Source organism: Idiotropiscis lumnitzeri, chromosome 13 (assembly GCF_059441095.1).
Source record: "Idiotropiscis lumnitzeri isolate Australia: NSW breed Sydney's pygmy pipehorse chromosome 13, RoL_Ilum_1.0, whole genome shotgun sequence".
In the NCBI taxonomy this organism is placed as follows: Eukaryota; Metazoa; Chordata; class Actinopteri; order Syngnathiformes; family Syngnathidae; genus Idiotropiscis; species Idiotropiscis lumnitzeri.
Window position 1 is genome coordinate 7,451,447 of NC_142403.1, and position 16,428 is coordinate 7,467,874.

Here is a 16,428-nt window from a genome sequence, read left to right on the forward strand (position 1 = left end):
TGAGGAGAAGCAGTATTGAAAATGGATGGATGGATGGATTGAACATTAAGCGACATCTAGTGGCAGATTGTCAAACAGGCATTGAAAACGGGATTTTTATAATAATACTTTGTGTAAATGAATCATTTGATAATTTCCAATAGAAATTCCTCATCAAATTATGGGCTTTCTTTGTGTAACCTCATTGAACAATAGTACAATGTATATGCATATATTGAGCATAATATATTGGTGCGATAATACATGATAATGTGAAATGTCACAGGGCAATTCACCAGTTTTATGAGAAGCCTAACCGATATTTAAAATTCATTAAAATTACTGATTATTATCCTAAAATACGAAGACCGAAAGCGTCTGCAGCGCTCGAGCAATGGTGCACTCAAGTGGTTACGTTGTTTCCAAAATATTAACAAAAGGTTTCAACAAAATGTGCATTTGCCACTTTTAATTTGATTTGAACATAAGATAATTTATTAATTATCCATATTATAATTTTAACGCGTGAAAAATATTCAGAATATTTCTAAATTATAAATTGACGTTTAGCGGAAAGCCAGATAAGACCGAGGTGACCAACGGTCTATGAATGCAGCATTGGGGGTGGGCGGCTCTGTTCAAGCACATTGAGGCTAGCAAAAGAAGCTATTCGGCGTTTGAACACGTATCAACATGTCGGGAAAGAGCTTTCGGGTAAGCGACGGGGACTGGATATGTCCTGATAAAAAGTAAGTTATCACACTTTATTAGATGACGGTATACATTGTCGGAATGAGGATTTAGTTTTTAAGGGTCAGCTGTATGTTGAAGCAGCTGCAGGTCAACTTTGTTTAGCTTGCTAGGCCCATCACAACGTTAGCCACTAACTAGCGAGCGATTGTCATTATCCTTCTAATTTATTCAATAAGCTGAATGAAAACAATCGATTAAACAGAGGTTTGATTTACATTCGGAGGTTTATTGAATTGATTTTCGGTGATTTTATTTGTGCTTTCCTACTGGCTTGCAAGCTAACGAGGCGGCTAACGTTACCTGCTACCGTCATATTAACGATTGCGATTATGGGTCGTGCTTTTTCTTTTTCTTTTTGTTCTCATCCTGGGGGAAGAAGGTCTCGTGGTAATTTTGATTCTGGTCATGTACGTAGTTTAGCTGCATTACTCACGTCTCGAGTACCAAATAGCTGCAGCGCTTATTACTTGGCTCTCTTGCATAATGGGAAGTGTGTCAAGGTGCTGCACCAAGTCAACACATGCGTGCTCTGTGCATGCTTTAGCTTCCTGAACTATTTGCTTACCTTATGCGTTTAATGTTTATTTTTCTCCAGGTGTGGAAATGTGAACTTTGCCAGGAGAACAAGTTGTAATAGATGTGGAAGAGGTGAGTCTGCACTGCAATTAGTGTTTACTCTACATATATGGCAGTGTTTCTCAATCTTTAAGCCAAGGCACATTTTACATGAGAAACAATTTGAACAACTTTTACTATTTTACCGCCTGCTTACTTGAACAAAGCTATTACTGTACTATGAATGGCAACAGGTGAGTGGCGAGTACACAGGTTAATTATACCTTGTGCCATCTAGTGGAAGAACGCTCAGGTTTTTTTGCCTGTTACTATACGTCACCAGCACACATACATGAAAAAAATTATTTATTGGGCCATTTCCTGCAGCACTTCTTATATCTAATGGTACATCGTTGGTTGGGAATCGCTGATCTAAGAAATATTTTAGGGTATTTTTGTTTGTTTTTGGTGGGCAGAGAAAACCACAGAGGCCAAGATGATGAAAGCAGGAGGAACAGAAATTGGGAAAACTCTGGCTGAGAAGAGTAGAGGACTGTTCAGTGCCAACGATTGGCAATGTAAAACGTAAGTGTCAATAGTGAGCTTATTTCTTTTAAGTTGACATTGTGTTTATTTTATGTTCTTGTTTACTTCCTCTCTCTCTTTCCCCCTCATGAAGATGTGGAAATGTTAACTGGGCGAGACGGTCAGAGTGCAACATGTGTAACACTCCCAAATATGCCAAGCTTGAAGAAAGAACGGGTAATTTAGCAAAATTTGCAACATTGCAATGTCTGTTCAGTTATGTTATATAATCTCTCATCCATGTTTCTCTCATATATTGTCAGGTTATGGTGGCGGTTTTAATGAAAGGGAAAATGTGGAATATATTGAGCGAGAGGAATCTGATGGTGAATATGATGAGGTGTGCTTTTGTGCATATTGTTGCTATTCAATGACAATTATGTCCCTGTACCGTATTATTGGGAGCAATAAGAAACAAAAAGTAGTTTATAAAACACAACACAATCGTCTCCTAAATGGTTATGCAGAATCCAAATATAATTTGTTCAGTTATTTTTCGAAAAACAAAAAAATTAATATTGACAAGTTTTCTCTATATTCGCTCCAAAGACCAAAATGAAAAAAACAGTGGGTGATTTGGACGTTTCATGTACATTAGATATTTTCATCTCCTGCCTATTGCGTGAACCAGAAAGAAACTTGCAATCATTAGATGTGTGGCGTTTCTATGTACAATTGGGGTGCGTTGAAAATGTTTCTTTCCTCAGAAATTGTGACCTGTAGGGAAATGGTAAGTTGAAAAACAGTCTCCAGTTAGATGCTTCACACCACTTGATTTCACATTTTTCAACTTACAATTTCATTCAAAGTCAAGTTTTGAGGGGGAATAAAAACTCAGCGCAAACTTTTTTCCTTTTGTACCATAGCCCCATCTGACATTTGCAACAAAACAAACTGCGTGTAAATTGTTAAAATAATTCAGTGAGTTACGATCTTTTTTTTTTTTTTTTTTCTATCTGCCTGTCTTTCTTTCTTGCTTATGCTTATGGCCGAGTCTTGAGAAATATAAGTGATGTTCCTGCAGGTCGAATGATAGCTCTCTTCCGGTTCAACTCTCCTTCATGATTGTGTTTCAGTTTGAACAAGGAGATAATTGCAATTGATGAACTTATACTTAGAAGCCATAAATCACTTAATGAGGAAAAAAAAATCCCTTGTCGCCTCAGAGCCTCCAGACTGCTGGGGAAATACAAAGAATAATATGTAGTAACCGAAATAGGAATAGAAGAAGCTAGTCTAACTTTTAGCCTGTCTGGTAACTATTGTATATTTTGATTTCAAATTCTTCTCTTTTTCTCTCTTCAATGTGGTATTACACAACTTCGAATCAACTACTTAACTACCAAAACTCATAGAGGAACAACAGCAATATGTTCATTTTTGGGGTTCGATGTTAACAGCATGCAGAAAACAGTTCCTAACATTAAGTTGATATCTGATTTATGTCACAGTTTGGGAGAAAAAAGAAAAAGTATCGTGGGAAGAGCAGTAGCAAGACGTCTTCTTCAAAAGGAAGCGAAAAGAAAGAAGTAGCCAAAAAGGCTCAGCCTCCTCCTCCTCCTCCTCCTCCGAAGCAGGAGGACGATGAAGAAGAGGATGACGACGATGAAGACGGTGACCTGTCCAAGTACAAACTGGATGTAAGCACACAAGCTGCAGCAGGACATGAAAAGGCCTGATCAAGCTGTCGCGTCCATTGCCTTTTGAAAGAAAGCATTCATTACAGAAGGTTTGTGAAGTGTAATGTTACAACTTGCCGTTCAGGATGACGACGAAGATGACGAAGACGGCGACCTATCCAAGTACGACCTGGATGCCAGCGATGAGGAGAAGGAGGAGCAAGTGAAGAAACGTGGCAGCCGCTCGGGCTCGTCCCGTTCCCGCTCGTCCTCGCGCTCATCCAGCTCCAGTTCTCGGTCGAGGTCCAGGTAAACGGGTGCAGGTCAAGGGTAACTCCCGGCAAAATGTCAGTATCAGCTCTCAACTTTCCTTCTGATGAACAGATCTACGTGCTTTTCATGTTGCTATTTCCTGTTTTTCAATTTGTTTTGATTGTGATTTAGTCCCTCTACTTGCCGTGCTGTAAAGACAGTGTACTGTAGCCTGAAGGTGCCCTTGTAATAATGTATTTGAAAATATATTTTAAAACGATTTGCCTTTGAGAAGCCATTCACAAGCTGCAATTCAACTGCTGAAACAATAGATGGTGCTATAACTCCAAGTTTTCAAGCCATTTTTTTTTTATTAGGCAACATGGCTGTTTGTAAAGTGTTACTCCCAAGTTGTTAACTGCAATTTGTGAGGTCATAAAAAAGAGACAAGCAATAATGAAGCACTGGTTTTCTTATCCTTAAACTTCAAACGTAACTTAGGGTAAATATTGAAATGCTATATTTTTGTTTGGTTTAGTGTCATGGTGTAGCACAGTCATAGTTCCCCTTTGGAAAAAATATTGGAGAGTTCTTTTGTCTTTTTGTCTTTCAGATCCGGTTCTAGGAGCTCCACTAGTTCCCGATCCAGATCTCGCTCTAGGTCCCGCTCCAGGTGAATGAGGTGACATGCACTCTCTCCCCGCAGAGAGTGTTTGTATGGGCCCCCAGGCTCTGCAAAAAGTGTTATTATTTATGACTGCATTGGGATCAGTTATAGCAATGCAAAGTCATTTTTTTGTGAAAGGGCAGGTAACAATGGTTGTTTTAGGTGCATACTTGCCCCCGTTGTTATTAGTTGCAATTTGGCCCTTGTTGCAATTTTTTGTTTGGCCACTGGGTCTGCTCTTACAGTACATGGTCCTATCTTCTGAGTGGTATTAACGTGAACCTGTTCACTCAGTTACATTGAACTTCAGTGGTGATGTTATTGCTAAAGTTAACTGATCAGTACCTTTTCAAGCCACAGCTTGTACTCTGAGGCTTCATCCTGGTACTGATGTTTCTCAGACCCTACTGACCTCAGTGCTTGGTTTATCCCTCCAAAAGATCCAGCTCCAGGTCTGGAAAGGGATCCTCACCCCGGAAGAGGTCCGTCTCCCCGCCCTCCTCAGCCGAGGGGGGACAGAAGCGGAGTCGCTCCAGGTCGTCATCTGGAGGCAGAAAACGGAGGCGCTCTAGATCCCGTTCGTCCGAAAGGTTTGGGTTTAAAGTGGAATACCACAGTGGCACTCACTATAGCAGTTTATCGCCTCGCTCACGACCTTGCCGTGCTGGTTTTCACACTCTGACCATGACTTGATACAGTACAACTATGCTGAACTGAATGTTGATGACTATCACTGCTAACGTATCTCCCCTTCCCATCATGTTATGTCTTTTCAGGCGCAGCAACCAGTCCTCCGGCTCCTCCCATTCTGGCTCCAGTTCTAAAAAGAAAAAAAAATCTTTTTAATTCCTCAGTGAAATCAAGTGCATGTTACAATGAAAGGAACAACCACATCCATACAGTATGCTGTTGAACACCCCGCCCCTCCACCATTCTCTCTCTCTCTCTCTCTCTCTCTCTCTCTCTCTCTCTCTCTCACACACACACTACAGTAGCAACCCTCTCTATCTTTGAACACGCTCTTAGCCCAACCTGTGACAATAGTCTACCAATTTATATCTGGCCATTTAATGGAAATAGTCAGGCCCTTATTTTGGGCTAATGTTGGTGACAGCAATTCTGTTGATCTTGGGGTACTTTAGAATTTCTCTCAGGACACCCCTTTTTAAATAAAAATGCACCTATGTAGGGATAAGTACATGTAGAATCAAATACTATTTACTTTGATTTTAAGGTAAGTATTACAAAGTTTTGTTGTTCACAAGCAGCACAAATTTCAGTTAATTTAGGCTCAAATGTTTTTTTTTACACAGTTGTCATCAGTGTTTACCCAAGGGAGAGAAGGATTAAATTAACAAATTCCATATCTTAGTGTTCCAAGACTTTTTTTTAGCAAACCATGACAATTCATGCTTCATATATTATACATATGAAATAACTGTATGTGTGTAAATAAAGTCTTGTCAACTTAATACCTTGTCATTTCTCAGAAGTTTTCCCAGCATGCAAAATGTTAAACCTTCCAATGTCTGGTTCATAATTCGGCGGCAATGACTTTTTTTGTTTGTTTTAAATCAGATGCAGCGTATTGTTTAATACTGAAGTTTATAGGCAACATGCTGAGCTGCTTTCTAACTTAAAAATTATTAGGCTTGATAGATGGCAGCCTAATACAACGCACGTTGGTGTAAAACGCGCTTTTTCAGCGTTGTAATTAACCTTTTAATCGACATTCTTGAATATGTCGTTATTTGGATGAATCTAAGTCTACCGTACGTGTACATTTTATTGTCCTGTGACTCAACGAACGGGTGGATCTCATTCTCTGAGAACTCTTTCGAAGGGGAACCACTCGAGGACTATCGAATGCATTAAGTACCAGTAGACCTTGGATGCGGGGGAAAAACGTTTAAAAATAGCCTCGGTGGTGTTCCATTTAGGCATGCGAACCTTCAGAAGGATATAAGAAGCTGTTTTTGACATTAATTAAAAATAAATATGGTCGATCATGAAATATCCATGTGATCGTCTGATGTCAATTCAACATCAAAATAATTTAGGTGACGTCATATTGGGTACTCTGGCAATCGCCCTCAAGAAGGCAAATATGCCTATTTGAGTTAAATTCAACTCGACGCCTTTGGAATATTACCCTGTGCAGTGCCGCAACAAAATCATCGTGTGTGATCTCAAGAATATGTTCAAACATTTTCACGCCGATTTTCCTATGAGTTAGGACGATAGACCCTGAAGTACCGTCATTCCTGTTCGAAACAAATGTATGGGGGTTCACTCAATTTTATGAAAGAAACAAAATAAAACGTCACTATCACACAACTATATTTAAAACTGCAATCGTTTCCTATTCAACCATTTTATTGAGAGTAAGCACTAAACCTCCCCGCCAGTCCCGCCTCCGGTGCGTAAAAGGGCTGGGGGCGCTTTTACGCGCAGAGCTGCTCGGCTCAGTGTGGCTCTCCGAAGAGATGGTACGCACACGTACGGCGTCTACAATTCGTCTCTGCTTGTCAGCCCGTCCGAAAGGATGACTTCGGACAAGTGTGACTTTTTTGAGAGATCGCAAAGCAGAATAGGAGCCATGCTGACGTCCAATGTGACCAAGTCAGCGGGGGAAGAAAACTCTACCAGGACTGAGTCCGGCTGTGGTTATGTGTCGGTTGTCTTCCCCATCACCATGATGGCCACAGGCATGGTGGGCAACTCTCTGGCTCTCATCCTGGTCTATATTTCCTACAGGAAGAAGGAAAACAGAAGAAAGAAATCATTCTTGCTTTGCATTGGGTCTCTAGCGCTGACGGACCTGTTCGGCCAGCTTCTGACGAGTCCGATAGTTATCTCGGTTTATCGCGCCGACCTGAGATGGGAGCGCATCGACTCGTCAGGCAACCTGTGCGCCTTTTTCGGCGTGTGCATGACCACTTTCGGCCTGTGCGCGCTCTTCATGGCCAGCGCCATGGCCATCGAGAGGGCCACGGCCATCACCAACCCGCACTGGTATTCCAACCACATGAAGACCAGCGTGACCAAGCAGACTTTGGTGGTTATCTGGTGCCTGGTGTTGCTCTTCGCCCTCCTGCCTGTAGCAGGGGTGGGCAAGTATACCCGTCAGTGGCCCGGCACCTGGTGCTTTATCAGCACCGGGGACAGAGAAGTGCCCGGCAACATCTTTTTCTCCTTCACTTTTGCCTTGCTGGGGATTTTCTCGCTGCTTGTCACGGTGTCCTGCAACGTCGTGACTATCCGCGGCCTGATTATTCGCTGTAAGACCAAGTCTGGCACGTCTCAGGCCTCCAAACACTGGGAAAGACTCACAACGGAGACCGTGATTCAACTCATGGGGATTATGTGCGTACTGCTCGTTTGCTGGTCTCCTCTACTGGTACGTAAATCAGTACTTCGTTTCCAGTATAGTGGACCATCTGTCAGTGTTTTTCACCTTTCATAAAGCCAAGTCAGTGGATACAGAAAATATACACTCTCCTGTTCAAACGTGTACGTGCGCGTGCATGTTTGTGTGTGTTGTGTAAAAAAGATGAGACCTTCATAAATCTTTTTGAAACTTTTTCCAATGTGATCTGCAACTGTGCAGCTCTTATTGAGGGGGAGTAAAAAAGAAGTGATTGCACATATTGACATGAGTCTATGTAGAATTAAACAATCATATTCAAAGTCATGCGTCGTGGTGTTAGACTGGTTAGCACGATGGCCTCACAGTGCAGAGGTCCTGGGATCGATTCCAGCTCCGGCCCTCCATGCAACTCTAAATTGCCCCCAGGTATGATTGTGAGCGAGGATGGTTGTTCGTCTATGTGTGCCCTACAATTGGCTGGCAACGAGTTCAGGGTGTACCCCACCTACTGCCCGAAGATACCTGGGATGGGCTCCCGCGACCTTTGTGAGGAGAAGCGGTACAGATAATTGATGGCTATTCAAAGTCATGAATGGAAAATAGGAGTCAGCACAGATCTGCTACATTTTAAAGTATATTTAGTATCGCACCTTGACAGCACAAGTCATGGGCTGCAGAGAGCTTCCAAAGCATCAGAAGGATCTCATTGCCTCAAAGTATCAGACAGGAACATCTTGAAAACAATAATAATTTCCAAGGCAGTAAATAAACCATGGAACACAGTGCAGTCATCAATTGGAGAAAATATGATGCAACAGTGACAGCTGGATGGGCCTCAAAATGATGAAAAGATGAGATGGGAGGCTGCCAAGAGGCCAACATCAACATTTATGGATATGCAGGGAATTTTTGGAAAGTACTGTCTGTTTAGTACATGTCAATAAATTCCCATCTTTTTCAGCCTTATCTTAAAAAGAAAAACATTAAAGCCTGGCTCCATTTTTCTAAAACACACACACATAATTGAAATTTCATAAATGCATGTGGGAACATTTGATATGATCTGATGCTGACTGAACCAGGGTTGAACATTTTAGTCATAATGAAAGGTATTTTTGGCACAAACACAACACTGCTCATTACCAGAACAGCACCATACTTAAAGTGAAGCATGGCGGTGACAGTTTCATCCTTTCAGGTTCATCTGGAGCTATAGGGCCTTAGTCAAGGTGGAGGGAATAATGAACACTTAATAATAGAAGTTATCATTAGCACGAAACGTTCAGGCATCTACTAGTGGCAAGGAAAGCCTACTTGAACAGTTAAACTTTGTGTTGGGTTAATCATATGCACTTTAATAATTGGTAGCAAATTATTGTGTTCGACGTGATCAGTTAATTCTAAACAGACATTTCCCACTTATAAATGGGTGTGCATACTTGTGCAATCACATTGTCCTTGTGGTTTATTCTTAATTCTCTTCTCAAAGGATTTTTATTCAAATGAATTAGACAAGTTATTAGAAACCAAAAAAAAGATTTATCGTGGTCTCATTTTTAATATCACCATAATATGGCACAGGGGGGTGTAGACTTTTTATATACACTGTTTTTGACATTAGAAAAAAATGACACCACACCACAAACAACAATAGTCACAAACAACTGTATGCAGAAATAATGATTACTCAGATTAATTTTTCGTAATGGAAGTTTTGTTTTTTTTAGATGTAATTGGTATAGAAGTCTAATAAAGGCGCTGGATTTGAAGTCCTGTGGTGTAAGCCATGGCCCAGGAAATGGTTTGTGGTGAAGCCATGACAACATTGCTTTTGTCTTCATGCTCTCATCTAGTGATTGATGATTATATGCTAAAAAGTGCTATTTTAAAAAACACATTATGGCAAGAAAAAAACTTTAATATTTTCACATGGTCATTATAGTCACACAATTCTATGCACAATTGATGCACTATTTATTTCTGGTGAGGTACTAACTGCTGCGACATTCTATTAGGATGCTGTAATCCACAAACAATTCAACAAGCAGATATGGACACATATGCATAAAAAACACACCTGCAAACACACGCGCGTGCATTTGCAGCTGTTAGTCTCTGGAGATGCTTCATCTCCTCTCAGCAGCACACTAACGAGAGCAGACAACACTGTGTTCCGTTTGATCCTACACTTGCTGAAAAAGGGGTGCCCATTTATGGGCCTCAAATTAGAAAGCCAAGTGGCAAGCATATCACTTCATGGTGTATCTTTAAAGGTACTAAAAATGTTCGTGTTTCTTTTCAAGCTGATCGACTGTACTTTTCATTTCGTCCCATTGTGAGGCCATGAGCAGATGAATGCTGCCCCCGTTTCCCGCTGAAATACTGCCCCAGATACCCATTAAGGGCCAATCCACTTAGCTGAGTTCTGTTTCAGGGGTCTGTTGTGTGTGTTATGGGGGCATGCATTGTCAGTAGCATGTGTAATTGTCTGTCCAAGGTCGTTATTAGAAAGCACATGTCTGTGTGGTTGCGGTGTGTGTAATGCGGGGTCCTGGTTCTATGACCGCTGCTCATTGTCAGCTTGGGAGTGGGAAGGAGGCAACACAATTGAGTGAATAATATAATTAATGTATTGTTATAGTAAGAATTTTGTGTTGTCTCATATTTTTATGATTTGGAAATTGCACGTGAAACCGAGAGATGCCTTTTTCAGCTTTCACTACAGACTCTTCACGCAAAAAAAAAACAATTGTGTTAAAAAACAACTCATTTTTTGTCAAAAGTACTGATGCGAAAATGAAGCTTCAAATTTGCTTAAATGAACCAGTTGTAGTATTTTTTTGACTCTTCAAGATGACACTGTTATCCTAAATATAGGGGTTTAAAAAGTCCATGTACTTTCAGCCCAATATTGAAACGTGCCATCTGAAGGGGTCCAAAAATACAACTGGTTCATGAAGCTTATTTGAAGCTTCATTTTCCCTTTACAAGTCTTAAGGAACTGTTTCCACAGCTTGAGTCAATTTTGCTAAACTTTCTGCGTTGTTATTGAAATGTCTTTTGTCATCAGCTGCTACTTTGTTCCTTGAGCCGCCCCGTTTGACATCGATTGTTTCATGTACCAGTGGTTTATTTCCTATCCAGGATATTCCAATTTGTTGTACTGTAATATACATTTCTAACAGGGACGTGCAGTCAAGGCGGACTAGAGAGGCAGGCAGAATTTCCCTGTCACCTTCCCTGTAAGTGAAGAGTTAAAAAATAAACATATTTTGATGAATAGACCCACTTAATAATCAATATGCATGCACATTATTGGTGCAGAAAAACTGGCTGTTCTCAATATGTACACAATCCACTGTACAGGATCGTGAAAATGACTTGAAAAAACTAACGTCAGTTGGAAAGCAACTTTCCAATCTTTATGGAATTACAGAACGGGTGGAACATGTTACAAAGCGGCCAGATGTCCATTACCGAAATATTCACCTTTATTTCGTGGAGAAACCAAGTATTAGAAACAACAAGACAAGTCTTTGGATGCTTACAATTATGTGATGCGTGTGAGGTTTTGTGTTTTACGATCAAAAGTTTTGTCGAGCAAAGGAGAACTACATCCTCACAGCGCTGGGTGCTTTCATGACAGGGTCAGTAACGTAGCCAACGAGACAGCCCATTTGTTTTGTAGCTTGTTAAATCATTTAAAAGGCTAATTAAATGCAATTAATGATTCAATCTGCTGCTGTATCTTCTTTACATTTAAAACTTGCATGTTGATGCAGACATGCTGACATGTTCTGTATTTGTATTTTTTTGCTTTAGTATTTTTTTTTTTTTTTATGGTTTGGTGTGTCTCATCATGTTCATTTTGTCCACCTGTGTTAGTCTACCCAAGCCCCAGTGTTAACCAATCAGGTCCTTCCAACCCTTTGCGTCTTGTCCAGGTGCTCCTCGTTGTCTCATCGATTTGATTGTATTTAGTTCCCTGTTTTCTTTCAGTTCTTGTCGGCGCTTGTCAGTTGTCCTTGTCAATGTCTGTGTCTACATCAGTTGCCCTCCAGCCTGAATTTTAAGTTACCCCTGCCTCGCTTCCCTGCATTATTGAGTCCTCCTCTTCTTCAACCTGCACGTAACCTCACACATGCAGCAGCAATATTATTTAAAGTTGTCCTGTGTGTCAGGATGGGAAGAAAAAAATGCAGCAATAGTTACAGTTTGTGATGACACCAGGTGCTTTTTACTAATTAAAATGTTATTTTACTTACTGCATGTTTATCGAGGAATAAATTAACTCTTTTTTTTTCAATGGGCACAGTCAGATCCTAAAATGTCTCTTGAGCTCTAAACAGACATTCAATTGACTGTCGCGGAGGGAAAAAAACAGAAGTCATCACTTTAAGCCGAACTTTAATAGTCAAGTCGATCACTAGTGGTTGATAAAGTAAGAGCTATAAATCACTTGATGGGGGGGGGCGAATAAAAAAGGAGGTTTTTACTATTCAGAGAACTTATTTCTTCGGAACAACCCCTCGGCAATTTATATTATTTATACGGGCACCGCTCACAATGAGCTCAATTGCATTTTAATTTTATAAAGCACCGTCAATATGACAACAATGACTTCATGTTGCATATTATTTTGTTTTTCTAGCTATCATATTATTCAACAGTGTGAAATTAAGTGAATCCAAATTAAAAGCCTTAAAAACCAATGTTTCAATTTAGGTGAAAATTGAAATACAGGCTCGTCTATTATGGATTCATATTTTTATATCAGTCAATGACTCACTACTCATGATCCTCAGCGCACGTCATTGAACTAAACTTTTATCAATGTGAGTCATCAGAGGCAAAATCCAAGAGTGATTCAGCCCTATTGTAATGTAATAGGTCACATTTTGGAAACACAAAGCACCTTTCGGTCACGTTTTACTCACATGAAAAAAAATGCGTGTATTCTAAGAAGTATATGCTATCCAGATGTAAATATCTGAAAATAAAATCAAAATGTTGTACTCATGATTCTTGACCTCCAAACTCAAATTTTTCAGTCTGCAGAAAAAAAACAAAAACAATCAAGGTATTGTCCTCAGTTCCAACATTTTGGAGCGCTTTGTATATTATTTATGTGATGCATTGAAACTATAAAGCATAAAGACACTATTTCAAAGTATGTTTATAGGTAATATTACGATGTTAGAAGATGTGATTGATCTCTTGTTAAGACTGAATGAGATGTCTGTGTCGCCCAGGTGCTGATGCTGCGGATGATCTCCACCCAGGTGTCCTCTCATGAATGCAATTCGTCGGCCGAGAGCTCCCATCCCAACTCCGTGCGCGACGTTCAGTTGGATTGTAACTTCTTCCTGACCGCCATCCGCCTGGCATCGCTCAACCAGATCCTGGACCCGTGGGTTTACCTGCTCCTCAGAGAGATCCTCCTTCGCAAGTTCTGCCTGGTCGCCAATGCCGTCTCCAACTGCTCCATTGAGGATCAGAAGGAGACCCAAACGGCTTTGGATGCGCTTAATAAGCACAACCAAGAAAGCCTCCAGAAACCCCAAAGTAATAAAGGAGACTTTTGAATGCAAACTAGTTTCCCACTTTATGAGACATTGAGTGAAGAATGAAGTGGAGATCCTGCATGTGGAAGCATATATTTCTTTTTTAAAAGTTACCTGAGCATCATGTGAATACATTCAATGTCCTATCCAACAAAGAAGTATCCTTATGTGTTCCCAAGAAGTGTGACTTCTAAACTGAAGAGATTGATCTCTTTCTTTTGTCATCGCATTTCTACGTTAAGAATTATTGTAAAGGAATGTAACTATTTTTGATGAAAAACCGTTTGAAAGATAAATGGAATGTAAGATTATTTATTAATGATGAATATTTCTTTTCTGGCCAATGACTTATAATGCTACCTATTGGATATCACTGAATGTAAATAGTAAAACAAGGCGTAACTACTGCTGCATAACACACAAATTAACAGCTACAGTGTTACAGATGTTTGGCTTTATGCGTCCATCGATACAATATGTGAAGCTGAATTAAGTGTTCAAGACATTTTTTTTAAGAATTGTGAAGTTTGTTCTATGTGCCAAACGCCTCAGCATGACAAAAATAAAAGCCAACTATTGCTATTTTCTGTAATGTACAGACGCCTTAGTATTTCTGATTCCAGTTTGATATTTATTTATTTATTCAAGTATTTCCGGAGAAAAACTGCCGTTGTTTGCATTCTCATTGGGGAAATTCAAACCAGATGTCACAATTGTGCCTTTTCAGCACATTAACCAGCTGGATGTGCTTTTGTCGACCTGTTACGTGCACACAGTACAAAACGGGAGCTGTGTGCTGATCAATATGTACCAGTGTAAATTTCCCATTGGCATGCTCACCCACCCAATCAAGAATGTTTCGTAGGTTCACGTAATCACCCGATTAAGATGGGACAAACGGTAAAATGAATTAAAGCATGTGCGATGAGCTTTACACTTGACCTCTTGATTTCTGAACGGGAACGTGGATCTTAACAAGAAATCACCACTTGGCGGAATTGACGCTCCACTAATTTGAAGTGCTGCTTTAAATAGAGATCATCGATTCCGAGCACTTGTTCAGATGTCAATAAACACCTCCACAACATGTTTAATTGTCACATTTAACAACATGTTTACAAGTTGGTTTGACACAACCAGCTTGCACTTGAATCTGAGCCATGTTGTTCTAATTGTACTTCATCCATACACAAGAAATCAACAATAATTGTTGAAAAGTATGGCGCTCTGGATTTTAAAAGGATTTTGGATAGATAGATATATATTTGAGATTTTCTTTTAAATCAGAAAACACTAAGAAAAAATGTTCCTGTGTTGTTTCATTGCCTTTATTATGATACTTTGGGGGAAAAAAGTGGTTTAAGTTTATTTTAGGCCCCCCCCCCAAAAAAAATCTCATATTTCATATCTCTGGAATTTTTATTTTAGTTTGTTCTTTTTGTCTGATAAATGACCAAGGTGTATTTTAGTTTTCAGATTAAAAAAAACATTTAATGTTTTTTTTTTTCTTTTATCCACAAATGTTATCTCTGTTTTATGGATCAAAAGAAATTATACCATTATTTTTCTTTTTATCACAAAAAGACAGTTGTTTCTTTTGTTTTTCAGCTAATTTTAAATTGTGCCTGAAAACAAAGTATTACTGATCTCAGAGCCTGCCCTTTTTATTGGAGAGCAAGGTCAGGATTAGTGCTTGATTATTCATCAGTAGTAAAAAAAAATAAGAAAAATTTTAATGACACACACACATATATATATATATATATATATATATATATATATATATATATATATATATATATATATATATATATATATATATATATAGATAGATAGATAGATAGATAGATATGATGGCATGAGTGTGATCTGAGTAGTAACAAGGATGTTTTCTCCAAATATTTAGCCCTAATGAGGTTTCCAGCTTATCAGTTTACGAATCTTTTGAGGTAGTGATGTTTTGGCTTCAGGAAAAGATCACAAATGTGTTTTTGTTTTTAATTGGCAGATCTGTTTATCTATGTAAAGAACTCTTTTAGATGGAAACCAAAAACTGCTTTTATGACCATTTTGATATTATGAGTGTCTGTCGGTCTTCCTGACCAAACACATCTAACTGCTAAACACATCACCTTATGATGAGCAATTAAGCAACAACTTTGTCTTTGGAAAGAAACGGTGCAACCACTTTCACAATCATACATTTGGCAACGTTAATACATTCCAAGCGCACATCTGTTAAATACTACATACATGTCATAGAAAGTGACCATTTTATCCAACTAAAAGGCAGAGAAATTAAAAACACAACCACAAAAACAAAGCATTCCCGTTGAATCTGTCGTTACTAATGACCCCTGAGACACGATTCTCAGATGAGGGCTATTTACACATACACGCTGTAATATTGCATTACATTTTTATGTTCAAAGCATCTGTGCTGCGTATGAAAGAAAGCTAGGAATGATGCAATTATGCAACCTTTGACCAAGTCTTTGAAGTCTTGTGCGCATTTTTGATTCATTTGCAGTTGCAATGTGACATAGTATGTGGTGCTGTAATGTTGTGATTCCAAGTCTAATAAAGAAAATAAATACTTTCAATTTTTTTATTCTTGATTCTTGATTTTTTCCTTATGTATAGATGTATTATAAGATGATGATGAGCTGGCTTATAGCTAGCTAGCTAGCTAGCTAGCCAGCTAGATCAATAGATAGATCGATAGATAGATCATTATAATCATTATCACCACAAATATTATCCTAGCTTTGTTTATATAAAAGTAGTGTAATTTAATAAATAACAAATTTGTATTCAACTGTGCTAATAGAGATGAAAGTACATTTTTCTGGAATTTTTTTTAGTTGTTTCCAACTCGGCTCACCATTTTTCTCAATAGTACATCAGGTTTTCATAACAATAATAATGGAAAAATTATATAATATGTAATACAGTAATATGTTTAGTAACGTATATGAAGTAACTGTTAGTTTCAGCAACAGATGGAATATTTTTTTCTGAAACATCATAACTGTGGCTGACAGATGGTGACAAAATGGCCACCTCCTGAGATAGTTAAAACAG

At 39.0% G+C, this 16,428-nt stretch overlaps 2 protein-coding genes across 3 annotated transcripts; both read left to right on the forward strand.

Moving 5' to 3' along the window:
- Positions 1–620: 620 nt before the first annotated feature.
- Positions 621–5,368, forward strand: zranb2 (zinc finger, RAN-binding domain containing 2). 2 transcript variants are annotated; one of them, XM_088313827.1, is made up of 10 exons: positions 621–728; positions 1,328–1,380; positions 1,764–1,872; positions 1,967–2,049; positions 2,136–2,212; positions 3,324–3,512; positions 3,637–3,800; positions 4,357–4,416; positions 4,851–5,000; positions 5,187–5,368. In XM_088313827.1, the coding sequence occupies exons 1-10, from the start codon at positions 673–675 to the stop codon at positions 5,254–5,256; spliced, it is 1,011 nt and encodes a 336-aa protein (XP_088169953.1). In that variant the 5' UTR covers positions 621–672; the 3' UTR covers positions 5,257–5,368. The 2 variants fall into 2 exon arrangements, with proteins under 2 accessions (XP_088169953.1, XP_088169952.1); XM_088313826.1 differs by having other exon boundaries at positions 4,851–5,357.
- A 1,486-nt stretch (positions 5,369–6,854) lies between these two features.
- ptger3 (prostaglandin E receptor 3 (subtype EP3)) lies at positions 6,855–15,947 on the forward strand. Its single transcript, XM_088313324.1, has 2 exons — positions 6,855–7,810; positions 13,033–15,947. Exons 1-2 carry the CDS (start codon positions 6,956–6,958, stop codon positions 13,363–13,365), a joined length of 1,188 nt encoding a protein of 395 aa, XP_088169450.1. The 5' UTR covers positions 6,855–6,955; the 3' UTR covers positions 13,366–15,947.
- The last annotated feature ends 481 nt before the right edge of the window (positions 15,948–16,428 follow it).

What these genes read in the sequence shown, in the direction of transcription:
- zranb2 (XM_088313826.1), top strand. Translation starts at nt 673, where the DNA reads ATGTCGGGAAAGAGCTTTCGGGTAAGCGACGGGGACTGGATATGTCCT. An exon ending in AACGATTGGCAATGTAAAAC is followed by an intron (nt 1,873 to 1,966) that starts GTAAGTGTCAAT and finishes CCCCTCATGAAG; the next exon opens with ATGTGGAAATGTTAACTGGG. An exon ending in CTGATGGTGAATATGATGAG is followed by an intron (nt 2,213 to 3,323) that starts GTGTGCTTTTGT and finishes TTTATGTCACAG; the next exon opens with TTTGGGAGAAAAAAGAAAAA.
- ptger3 (XM_088313324.1), top strand. Translation starts at nt 6,956, where the DNA reads ATGACTTCGGACAAGTGTGACTTTTTTGAGAGATCGCAAAGCAGAATA. An exon ending in TTTGCTGGTCTCCTCTACTG is followed by an intron (nt 7,811 to 13,032) that starts GTACGTAAATCA and finishes TGTGTCGCCCAG; the next exon opens with GTGCTGATGCTGCGGATGAT.